At 52.3% G+C, this 12,794-nt stretch overlaps 1 protein-coding gene across 1 annotated transcript; it reads left to right on the top strand.

Annotated features, from left to right (window-relative positions):
- Window positions 1–226: 226 nt before the first annotated feature.
- On the top strand, window positions 227–11,973 carry LOC123947943 (solute carrier family 22 member 20-like). Its single transcript, XM_046014284.1, is given in 10 exon segments — window positions 227–607; window positions 2,087–2,190; window positions 4,917–5,071; window positions 5,610–5,778; window positions 6,879–7,002; window positions 8,314–8,429; window positions 8,740–8,954; window positions 10,157–10,265; window positions 10,877–11,080; window positions 11,868–11,973. Coding segments are annotated over 10 exon segments (1,683 nt in total).
- The last annotated feature ends 821 nt before the right edge of the window (window positions 11,974–12,794 follow it).

The raw sequence follows: 12,794 nt of genomic DNA, 5'->3' as shown, positions 1-12,794 counted from the left end.
ACTTAATGACTGAGCCACCCAGGCGCCCCTTGAACAAATATCCTTAAGTGGAAACACCTTATTTCCTGATGCAGAGCAAATAAGATGTGATGATATCATGGTTCTGGACAGATACCCAGAAGCTCTTTCCCAAGAACCCACTAGAAGGAGGGGAGAGAGTCTATAAATCAGACCGCGGTGCGTGTGGGCAAACCCCTCCACCAACAGCCACAGCAGAGAGAGCACCATGGGCTTCTCGGAGCTGCTCCACACCATCGACGGCATGGGGAGGTTCCAGATCCTCCAAACTGTCCTCATGATGTTCCCCGCCCTCCTGATCAGCTGTCACAGCTTTCTGCAGAACTTCACCGCCATGACCCCGGAGCATCACTGCCGGCCGGCCTACTGGACCAATGGGTCTCATGTCCCGGGCGGTGTGGGGGATGGGGACTTGAGGGTCTTCATCCCCCTGGACGAGGACCAGAAACCTGAGCGGTGCCTGTGGTTCTCTGAGCCCCACTGGCAGATCTTAAGCCTCAATGACACCTCCTCTTTAAGCTTGGACACCGAGGTCTGCCTGGACGGGTGGGTGTATGACCAGAGTGTAGCCTCCTCCATCGTTTCTGAGGTGAGACAAGGCTACAGCGGAACGCTGCGTCTTCAGGCGCTTTTTGGTTTGATTTTAATGGAGACGTAACTTGTTCCACGGAATGCTCAAAATTTAAGTGGGCGGCGGGATGAATTTTTACATAGGTAAACACCAGATCAAGATACGGATTGTTTCTAAGGACCCCAGAAGGCTCCTTTGTACCTCTCTAAGTCACTACGTCCCTACGCACCCACCCCCAACACCCATGGAATCATAGTGTGCGTTCTTCAGTGTGCTGGGATTTTTTTCACCCAGTATGGATTTTTAAGAGTCAATCATCTTGATACATGCTTTGGGAGCTGGTTCTTTCTCAGGGCCATGGAGCATCCCATGGCACGAATACGCCACACAGGCAATGTCCCTTCTACCGAGAAATGCACCTGCGCTGTTTCCGGTTTGGGGCTATTATGAATATCATGGTCATGCGTGTTCTTGCACACGTGTTGGGGTGGACACAGGTTTTCATTTCTGCCGGGTGAATGCCCAGGAGTGGGATTGTAGGATCATAGAGTGGCCCCAGATTCTGCCAAAGTTTTCTCTGTGTATAAGACATTCAGACATGTCGGAGGGTTCCGTCCTACTGTGTCCCCCACCCCGACACTTGGTCTGATGATTTTATTTTGCCTTCGCTTAGCTATTTGCAAAGCAGTCAGAAAATCGACACGACATCCATTTTCATGTGTGTGTGTGTGTGTGTGTGTGCTTTAAGATTTTATTTATTTGGCAGAGAGCAAGGGAGCACAAGCAGGAGAAACAGCAGAGGGAGAGGGAGAGGGAGAAGCAGGTTCCCTGCTCAGCATGTGGGGCTCAATCCAGGACCCTGCGATCATGACCTGAAGGTAGAGGCTTAACCCACTGAGCCACCCAGGCACCCCTGTTTTCTTGTTTTCCCCAAAATTTCTCAGACCGCTGAATGAAGTGTGAACAAAAAGAAGGAAAAAAGGAAGCCTTTCCAGTAAACCGGGTCTAGATTTGTGTTGGTCATCTTTCTTTTAGGGTAGAGGTTTCCTAAGACTCGGGACCGAGTGTTTCATAAAACATCTGGGATAACGCGCTCAATTCATCACGGTGACGTTGATAGCAACGTTTCTGCCATTTTTTTTTTTTATTATTTATTTGACAGAGAGAGATCACAGGCAGAGAGGCAGGCAGAGAGAGTGAGAGGGAAGCAGGCTCCCTGCCGAGCAGAGAGCCCGATGTGGGACTCGATCCCAGGACCCCGGGATCATGACCCGAACCGAAGGCAGCGGCTTAAACCACTGAGCCACCCAGGCGCCCCCGTTTCTGCCATTTAAACTAAAAGGGCCAGTGCTCGTGACAGCAGGGTTATGAGCCGAAGGGCAAGCTGTGGGACCGTATTAGCGTGCAAGAGGTGACCAGGCAGCTCTTACTATTCTGGGGAAGCCACCCGGTGAGGGTACATAAGCCACCTGCTGACACTTGTCTCTTTTCGTCCAGTGGGACCTGGTGTGCAAACACAAGTCACTGAAGTCCATTGCCCAGTCCATATCCATGATGGGACAGCTGGGCGGAGCTACTGTCTTTGGCATCTTCTCTGACAGGTGAGGGGAGGAGGCCTGAGGAAGTCTCCAGAAGCTTCCAACTAGGCTAGAGTTGATGCTATCCCCTCCATTGTCCTCAACGGCTCAGGACCCCACTGGAGAAGACCCCCGCACCTCCTTCTCCCTGTCAGACGGCCAGGGCTGCACCCGACACCTCAAACAGAGAGGTCAGGCTAGAGCCCTCGCCCCTCCCTGCCCGGGTCCCGGACACCCTGCTTTTCTAGAAGACGGTCCCTGGGCCTGCCTCTGATGCAGGCTGGGGGTGAAGACACCTCCCTGTTTTGTTCTGCAATGAATTGCAATCAAGAATCTCGAATTACTCTCTGCGTGGGGATGAACTTGGAGTCGCGCGGCCGAAGGCCTTCATCATGGGAATGGTGATGAAGCTGGGTCCGGGGTCTCGTTTCTGCCAGCCATGATTTCCCCACTGGGTTGCCTCCATTGTTGCTTCCCCAGGAAGCAGGAGCCCCTGGGACAGTCATTGTTGCTGTGAATGGCTGATTCTATGGAGCCCTCTTCCAGGTCTTCCCAATGGCCCTGGGTGACTGCTCCCATTTCAGAGATGACGTGGGGCTCAGCACCACTGGTCCCACAGAAAACTGATTCCAGCGTGGACATGTTGCCCATGTTCTTGGAAGTGAGGACAATGTTTTCTCATCAGGAAGCAGCGTTGTGCTCGATGCCACATCTAGACACATGATCCTTGTTCAAGCCGAACAGGCCAAGGCACATTTCTGAGAACTCCACCCCCAGGGACAGTGTCTTCTAGTCTTTTGTGTCTCTTGGTTTTTGCCAGCCTGTTGGATGCTTCCCCCCACCCCCACCCCCGTGCCGCAGAAAGCACATGGCAGGTGGACATCAGCGGAGTTGGGCTCTGTCCCTCTAGGAAACCTTGGAAAGTTCACTTAGCTCTTGGGATCATTTCTGTACCACTGAGGGGCTCTCCCAGGCACCCAGTGACCCCAGTCGCCCCTGTCTCCCCTGGCTGGGCTCCTGGAACACTCAACCACGGTCCCCTGTGCTAGGACACCCAGCCTTAAGCTCTGGGCAGGAGGGGCTGGCAAAGCAAAGGCCTTGCTCATCGGAAAGGAGGCCACCTGGAGGGCCCCAGCCTCTGTCCTCCCCGCCACCTACTCAGAGGTGAAAGGAGGGAATTAAAGTCATCTCCTTGGGGCTGGCAAGGATCTCTTGCTTTAAACGCCGGTCCCCAGTAACAAGGGGCCTGCAGCCTGGCCAGCTCGTACTGTGCGTACGGATGGCTGAGAGCCGCAGCACATCGCGTAGAGCTCCAGGTCGAGAGCTGCTGTCCCCTCTGGGAAGAGCCCAGGTAGGGGCTGGATGGACCTCCAGAGTCTGTGAACCCACCTCTTCTCCGCTGCTTGGCTGCTTGCCTGATCCCTTCTGAGACCTCCCCTTGGCCCCCCCTCCCCTCCCCCCTACCTCGCCTACCATTTCCCTCCTCTCTGGTATCCCAGCAAACCCTGTCGGCTCTGTGTGGCTCCGTATCGTCACAGACCTGGACCGACCTCCTCCCCTCGCCGTCTCCCAGGCCACCACTCCGGGAGCAGCCCCGTTCCCCTTGCCCCTGGCTGGCTGCAACAGCCTTTGAAGGAGGCTCCCTGCTTCTTCCTATCCTTGACCCCTTCTGTTGCTCTCAGACCGGTGGGAAGAGCGATCCTGTTAGGGGCAGAACAGACCCTGCCCTTGTCTGCTCCACCTTCCGCCAGCTCGCCGGTTCCTTGTGAAGCCTGATGGGCGCGTGGGCTGCTGGCCCTGCCCCGGCTGGCCCCGGAGCCACTGCCGTGAACCCGGGCACCCGCCCCGCCCCTTCTACTCCTTCTTCCTGCCTTTGCACTGGCCATTCCCCCACCAGGGGCACAAGTCCCAGGACCCCTCTTCAGGCCACGTCTCACAGCCTCAGAGTACAATGATGGGGATTTCTCACTGGCTGCAGGTGTGGCGCAAGTCATTTCAACTCGAGCCTCTGTTTTCTCATCTGTAAAATGGGGATGATGACGCTCTTGACCTTAGATGACACACCTCAGTGCTAAGTCCGTGGCACTCTGTGGGGCCACCTGCCCAGAGGAGCCTTCACTGGCCACCCTACTTACAATGACAGCCCCTCTGACGTTCCCTGTTCTCCTTCTCTGCTCCTCGTTGTTCTGTGGCCTCTGACGGTCTGTGTGTTTTACCTACGTATCTTCCTTATTGTCTGATTCTTGCACAGTGGCCGGGGCAGTGGGTACGGGTAGGGGGTCCCGTGGGAAGGGGCAAGGGAGGTCCCGTTCGAGGCCTCAGCACTTGGCACCTGCCTGGCACAGGGGTCTGAGAGGAGGTAGAAGAGAACGACGAGTGTGGGATCGAGGGCCCCTTGGAACATTCGAGGCACTGCTCACACTCCCTCCCCCATGGGGCAGGGACCGGAAGCCACACTCAGATGCCCATCACAGCCCCATCTGGAAACAGCTGTACTTCCACAAGGAACGGAGCCAAGAGGCAAAGAATTAACCCACCTCCCCTAGGGGAATTCTAGGCCTTGGCAACTCGTGTGGGGAGCGGCGGGGGCAAGGAGGGAGTCCCTTCCCGAGGCCGTTCCTAAGGATTCAGGGGAGTGGGGGGGCAGACCGGTGGAGGCGAGCAGCCTGGGGCGAAAGCGGGGGCAGAGCGGCCACTTGGCAGCCGGACCCCCGGGGCTCAGCCGACCGCTCCGTCGGTCCTGGTGGCAGGTGTGGACGCAAGACGGCGCTGCAGAGCGGGATCCTGCTGATGATCGCCTCGGGCACGAGCACAGCTTTCTCGCCCAGCTTCCTGGCCTACTGCGTGCTCAGGTTCCTCAGCGGGATGGCCATGACCGGCATCATTATCACCAGCCTCTGCCTCAGTGAGTACCCCTGCGGAGCCCCGGCTGCTCCGCTCACCGCTGTGCGACCCCGGGGGGCTGGGGTGGGGGGGCACTTCAGTTACCCTGTCTGGGCCTCCGTTTCCCCATCTGTGATACGGGGTGATAATGATCGAACCTCCCTCATCTCACACATATTTATAGAATGATACCTGGCCCCCTCGAAGACCTTCAGGAAATGTCAGCTCTTTGAAGGTGGTGCCTTAAGCTGGCCCCGAGCTCGAATTCCCAGCCCCCGGGACATATTTCTTGCCTGTGTCGGGGGAGAATCATCCCAGATGGCCCTGTAGAGGGGTGTTACGAAGATCAAATGAGATGGCCGAAGTTGCTTGGGATGCTCAGGACAAGTGTGCCCTGCATGGCACCGAGCGGGGTCAGAGCCCACCCATCAGCGGGGTTCATCGGGGGCAAGTTCCACAGGGGCCTTGCCGGGGGTCCCTGCCCCTGACTAACGCAGGCTGACCTCTCTCCCTGGCCCTGTGGAGCTCACTACCAGCATTGACGCACTTGTCATCCGCAGCCATGGAGTGGACCCCGACGCACAGGCGGACGTTGGTGAATATCTACACCATGTACATGATCACGCTGGGCCAGGCGGTCCTCACGGGCCTGGCCTACCTCATCCGCCCCTGGCGCTGGCTCCAGGGCACCCTATCTGTCGCCTACGTGATCATTCTTCTGTACTCCTGGTACGTCAGCTCCCAGACGCCCGTGGCCCGTGTAGAGTTGCCTTGTCTGGTCTGAATTCATGGGAAGTGTTTGCTGGCCTCAGAGCCGACCTTGGCTTGGGTCTGCTGAGATCTGACCTCCTTTTTTTTTTTTATATATATTCTTTTTTTTAATGTTATGTTAATCACCCTACAGTACTTCATTAGTGTTTTTTTTTAAAGATTTTATTTATTTATCAGATAGAGATCACAAGTAGGCAGAGAGGCAGGCAGAGAGAGAGAGAAGCAGACTCCCTGCTGAGCAGAGAGCCAGATGCGGGGCTTGATCCCAAGACCCTGAGATCGTGACCTGAGCCGAAGGCAGAGGCTTTAACCCACTGAGCCACCCAGGGGCCCCTTCATTAGTGTTTTGATGTAGTGTTCATGATACCCTGTTTGAGTATAACACCCAGTGCTCCCTGCAATCTGTGCCCGCCTTAATACCCATCACCGGGCCAACCTCCTTAAGGAGAGAAGAGAGGACCCTTGATATACGAGGTGTTTTCATTTGGTTTCTTTTCCCCCGTATCAACCTTGGCAAATCGTGCTGTGCCGTCTGGGGTTCTAAGTGGCTGTACACTTGACCCCACCGGCCACTGAGAAGAGGTTTACCATACAAATCCAGAGCATGGGAGAGTAGGTAAAATTCTCAAAATGACAGTGGAAACCCAAACGAGCGCCGTGAGAGGTATTGAGAGCATAGCATGAAATGAGAAATGCAGGAGACAGAAATGTGTACAACGTGGTGATAGTTTTGCAAAAACAAACACGTGCCCACATCTGTATCTTGCGGTAGGACCAGAAGGAAAATGGCGGAAACAACCACCCACCCTTTCACTGCCGCTCCTCCCATTTTGTTCTTTCCTATTTCTCTCTTGGCTCTCCCTGTTTCCAAGCGGCCAGCTCTTGACCTATGTGATTGGGAGTGTGAGCCCCGTCCGTACCTGTGCGAGCCCTGTGGATGGAGATCCCTTGGCCCTTCCAGCTGGTCAGGGTTAGGGTTGGGCTCAAGGCTCTACCTGTCTGATCGGTCCCTCCCTCCAGACCGGTCCCTCCCTCACCGCATGCCCTCTCGCTGTTAGGGGTCTGCCAGAATCGGCTTGCTGGCTCATCACCCACCACAAACTTGACAAGGCTGTGAAAAATCTGCAGGCTGTGGCAAGATTCAATGGCAGAAAGAAGCAGGGGAGGAAACTCACTCCAGAGGTAGGCACAAAGGGAACCCACACACTACCCGAACCCTTCCTCCTGAGTTGGCAGTAATTCTCAGTGAGGGCTTAAGTCGGCCTCCCGAGGGGGAACAGAGAGGTAAGTTTCTACAACCAGAAGCAGTTGCTGTCGCCATCAGATGGGCCGAGGACCGGTGGGGAAAGTGTCTTGTTACACCCTTTCTCAGAAGCTACCACAGGGGACATTCCACCAAAACAAGGATGTAAGCCAGGGAATCCAGGAAATAGAAGATCCCAAATAGGAGAAAGGTAAAGAAGAAGGGAAAGAGTTGGACGGAAAACCTAGAGAACGATCAGTCTGTACTGAAACCAATGAATAGACCTTTCATGAAGAGGCCTTTCATGAAGGAAAAAAAATGATCTTGATAGATTGCTCGTTATACTTTATCCTCTTAACAGGAGTTTTATCATTCTATCAAAGAATTTGGGGATAAATAAGTGCCAAGTGCTTAAGAAACCAAGAATATTAGCAAGCAAATACACAAAAGAGGCAATTATTAACTCCAGGAAAATAAAAAGCTCACATCACAGAAAGAAATACAATCAGAGTGCACGACATGATTCAACTCTGAATGAGACTTACATTGGGAGAATTACAGAAGGGAAGGGTTAGGTCAGAGGTCGTAGAGTAAGAGGGTTAAGTCTTCATTCTTTCTTAGTATAAATCAATCTAAAGTTGGAAGATCAAGCCATAGCAGTGTAGCATTTTATCCGGAAATAGGAAATAAGTATGAGAAGAAACACCTAGCAGAGAAGAAGACAGTTGCTTCTGGAGAGGGGAATTGAGAGCGGTGCTGGAGAAAGGGGAGGCAGGGACCTAACTATGAACATGAAGAAAAACAAAGTGACAATGGCTAAGATCCCAGACTTGGCGCCATTCACTGGGGTATGACTCCCAGCTCCCTACTTAGAGCTCTGTGACCTTGGGCAAATTATTTCACCTTCGGAGCTTCTGTTTCCTCTTCTGTAAAAAGGAATGCAGAATCTCCCTTACATTAAATAAGTTAGTTCACGTCCAGTACTTAGACCCCCATCTGGCACGTAACTAGTGCTCCATAAATGGGGGTCATTGTTGACCATCAAGAAACACTAGTTAAAAGAAAAGGAGAAGTTGCTACATAAGTGAATACACGCCCACAATTTGAAGTCCTCTCTTTCTCCTTGAGGGTGTGTGTGAAGGATCTGGCCAACGTGGTATGAATCAAGTAACTATAGGGCATCGGGAAGTGGCAGGACTAAGGGCCGGAGCCCTTTCTTCTGCCGTCCCCACTCTGGTCTTCCCTGCTAGGTAGTAAGTTTCCACATGGAGGAGGACACAGCTGCTATCAAGGAGACCCCACTCTTCCTCGATCTCTTCCGCACTCCGGGACTCCGCAGGATGACTTGCTGTATCGCCCTGGGATGGTGAGTGGTGCCCCGAAGAGTGACACCCCCCCACCCGAATCAGTCACCTGATAGCTGCTCCTGAGTCATCATTCCCTGGTGCCCCCACTGGCTTGAGACAGAGATGGGGGCAACAGATCGTGGCAAAGCAATCTGAGAATATGGGAAAACCTGGCACAAAGTCTGGAACCAGAGAGGATTGGGTTCTAGAATAGGATCGCATCCTATCGGCGGCCAGAGTGTTGGAGAGACGCCTTCCATTGGAGAGAAAGGCAAACCATGGGTCACCTCTAGAGTAGGAAGTAAATTGCTGGCACTTTCTCTCCTCCAGGTTTTCCGCAGGCTTCTCCTTCTATGGGCTGGGTTTAGATGTGCAGAAATTTGGGTTCAACATCTACTGGACACAGCTGCTGTTTACAGTCGTGGATTTCCCCGTGAAGCTGGTGACGGGCCTGAGCATGGGCTACCTTGGCCGCCGAATCACCGCCATCTCTTTGCAGCTGGTGGCCGGTTGCGTGATCCTTGTCACTGCATTTCTTCCTCGAGGTGAGGTTTTCTTCTGGGTCTCGTGAAAATTCTCTTCTGAAATGATGGATGACAGGTCTGGTTTGATGATTCAGAGCAGACTAGAGAACCAGGTGAACCTGTTTTCAACTGGTTCCATGCGATCATGGACGAGTTGACCCACTCACCCTCCATTGACTAGGAAGAATAATTAAGAAGCCCTTATTTGGGGTTGACTCCCTGCCAAGCGCTGTGCTAGCCCTTCACTTGTATCAACTCATCTGATCGTCATGAGCTGCTTTTACAACTAAATCATAAATAAATAAAGCACAGAGAGGTGAAGTGACTTATCCAAGGTCACACAGTTAATAGGTGCTAACATCGGGGAAAACAAGATGATGGGTGCATGGGCATTTTGTTATAGCAATCTCTATAGTTTTCCATGTTTGTAATAATTTTTTAAAAATCATAAAATATCCTGTGTAAAAAGTTCATATCCCAGTGCCCAGCTCATGGGAAACATTGAATAAATGTTAGCTATCTTCATATAGGTAAGTTTATAAAGATAAATATTCAGTCTTCTGAAATCTAGTAGCAAGGGCTACTAATCTGAGATGGTCATAAGAATCAGAGAAATCTAGACTCCTGCAAGTGGGAGATGTGTTGAAGACTGTCGCATCTATCATTTCACTGATGAAAACCCTGTGTCCGTGGGACAGTCACCTCCCCAACTCCCCAGGATGGGGCTAAATCTGAGCATTCCTCACTCCCCAACTGCCCCTGCCTCCTCTGAAAATAGCAGCTTTGGTTGGTTGTTAGTTATTCACAGCTCTTTCTCCAGTCCCTGCCTAACCTGGGGCTCAGACCAGACCCAGGCTCAGGGAACACAGAAGCCTTTAGAGACAGACCGGAATTAATTGCTTCAATGTATCAATTGCAGTTGAGATCAGTGCCTCAGAGGAGATGTCCAAGGAGTAAGGGAATATATGGTGGGCTTCGCCCAGTGAAACAGATCAAGGAAGTCCTCCTTGCCAAAGTTAGCATTTGAGTTGAGAAGGATGAGAAGAAGATGAGAAATAAGAAGGTGAATAGTGGGGAGAAGAGCTCGCTGAGGAGGGAGATCGGCCAGTACAAAGGCCATGGGGCAGGGAGGTGCTTGACACAATGAGATGTCAGAACAGGTGATTGCATTGCCATTTCATTAACCCCCTTTTGTCTACACCCCACCCACTGCCTTCTCTCAGACTTGAATACCTTTAAGATGATCCTCTGTTTGTTTGGGAAAGGGAGCCTGGCCTGCTGTTTCACTTGTCTCTACCTATACACCATGGAGCTCTTCCCAACCGAAGTCAGGTAAGAAGATGGGTCAGAGTCTCTGGGGGACCGAGACGGCAGCCTCTGTCGCTCAGAGCTGGGCCACTCAGGAAACCAGCCTCCATTTGGAAATGGTTTTGTGGTTTCATGTCTCAAAAGAGCAGGTTCATGTCCCTATTTTAACGTGATTTTGGGTATCGTAGGATGTTGCTCTTGGAATAGTGACCGGAACTTGGCAGGCACTCCATAAATGGTATCATGTCTATAGCTTCAGAAAAATGTCAGTATCCCAGATAGTGGTAGGAAATGAGGAGCTGAGGAGTTGAGTGTTGGAGCAGTACCCAGCATGGAGCATGTGCTCTGTAAGTATCAGCTGTCAGGCTTTCCGTCATTGTCATGGTTCCCAGGAAGCATCCCCCCGGCCGCATCTGAGATCAAGGTTCCCTTCCCCATGATGTGCCCCCACATGACCCATCCCAAGATCAGGTCCTTTGCCACGCAGCCTTCTTATCTCTCGTGCACCAGCCCTGACACTCAGGGCCTGGTTCATTCATTCCTTCACCAAATCCTCTCAGGCTTGCTACAGGTGCTTGAATTCCGGCAGGGCACCTGCATGGTCCCAACCCTTTCTGTGTTCTCTGTCTCCGCAGGCAGACAGGGATGAGTGCTGGGATCTTCAGCACACGCCTGGGCTCCCTCTTGTCCCCCCTGGTCTACATCCTGGGCAACCATATCCCAGTGCTATAGCCGGTGATGTTTGGCCTGGTCCCTATCCTGGCGGCCACAGCGGGCTCCTTCCTGATAGAGACAAACAACCAGCCATTGCTGAACACCATCCAGGAGACAGAGAAGAGGTAGGAGACTTCCTGCTCCCATCTCTCCAGCATGTCAGAAAGTCCTTGTAGCCTGTGGGGACGCAGCAGTGGGAATGGGTCTGCTGGGGTTCTTGCTGCCTTGGCAGGAGTGAGAAACCCACCCTGGGCCCATGTCAGGACTTCTGAGGCCACTCACACTGCCCCTGCCCTTCCTTCTGTAAATGTCATAATGGCTTCAGGTGTCTTAAAATTGGTGGTGATCGTCTGGGAGCCTAAGGAAGCATTTGGAGGTAAAGCACACATTTATAGCATTTGGAGGTAAATCACACAGGAGGCCATATACAGTGCTGCCAAATTCTCCTTCTATTAAATACATCATCACTTTGTATGTGGAGGGGAGCTGTTGCATGGCTAAATCCCTCTTGTCACCTAACCTATGGCTGCAAAACCATGTGGTAGGGACCAAGTGAGTCAGTCTGTCCAGTCAGATGAAGTTCAGCCGTGCTTTCTAGGTTGGAAGGAAGACGTCAGGTCTAATCTATCCACGAAGCACTTCTGTGCAAGCGGGTTCCTTATCTGTGGTGTGGAGGATCCCGGCTGGGCTTGGGTGTGTCTGCAGGTCAGATGGGCTGGGCTGGGCTGGGCTGGGTTGGCCTGGCCTGGGGGCACCTCTCAGGGGGCAGCTCTGCGTCTCCATTTCATGCTTCTTCTGGGACAGCAAGCACCCTCCTTCTCAGGGCAGTGGCAGAGACCCAAGAGCCCGTCCAGCTCTAAAGCTCTCGCTTTTCCGCTCAGAGCGTGTTGTTCTGTGTCTCTCCTTGCCCAGAGTGAAGATGGCTCGTGACAAGCAAAGAAACGTCAGTGAAAATACCACAAAGAAAGGATTGGCCTCACTTCTCCCAGAAAAGACAAAAGTAGAATGCACGGTGTGATTTCTCCCGACCCACACCTATATTCTGAATGGCCCTTCCTCTCTCTTCACTTTCTCATGTTTTGGAAATGTGACACGTCTTTCCAAGGAAACGGGTGGCACCTCGCTTGACCGCCTCATGGAAAAAGCAACAATAGGGCTGTGATCTGGAAATATTATAAGGCAGATGCGTCGTTCGACTTAGAGACCAACTGAGAAATGACACGTATTGGACAATCTGTGACGTTTGAATATGAAGAATGAGCTTTAAGTAGATATGAAGGGATCCGTCGATTTTGTGAAGTGGCATTAGGTTACAGAAGCCAACGTCCCTTTTTAAAAAAGAAAAAAAGAGGGATGCCTGGGTGGCTCAGTTGGTTGAGCCACTGCCTTCGGCTCAGGTCATGATCCTGGGGTCCTGGGATCGAGTCCCGCATCGGGCTCCTTGCTCGGCGGGGAGCCTGCTTCCTCCTCTCTCTGCCTGCTTGTGTGTACTCTCTCTCTCTCTGACAAATAAATAAAATCTTTAAAAAAAAAAGAAAAGAAAAAAAGATGTGAAGCTGAAGTATTTAGGAATGAAATGAAACATCGGCAATTTGCTTTAAAATCCTAGAAAAGTGGACAGAGTGAATGCCAGGGTTGAAGCAGGGAGTTCCTTGACCTTCCTACTTTGGGAGGTGTTTGGAAATTTTTTTTAAAGATTTTATTTATTTATTTGGCAGACAGATCACAAGTAGGCAGAGAGGCAGGCGCGGGGCGGGGTTGGAGGGGGAGTAGGCAGCAGGCTCCTTGCTGAGCAGAAAGCCTGATGTGGGGCTCAGTCCCAGGACCCTGAGATCATGA

Source organism: Meles meles, chromosome 8, assembly GCF_922984935.1.
Source record: "Meles meles chromosome 8, mMelMel3.1 paternal haplotype, whole genome shotgun sequence".
NCBI classification, from domain to species: Eukaryota; Metazoa; Chordata; class Mammalia; order Carnivora; family Mustelidae; genus Meles; species Meles meles.
The sequence above is the reverse complement of the archived record's forward strand: the minus strand, read 5'-3'. Positions and strand labels throughout refer to the sequence as shown.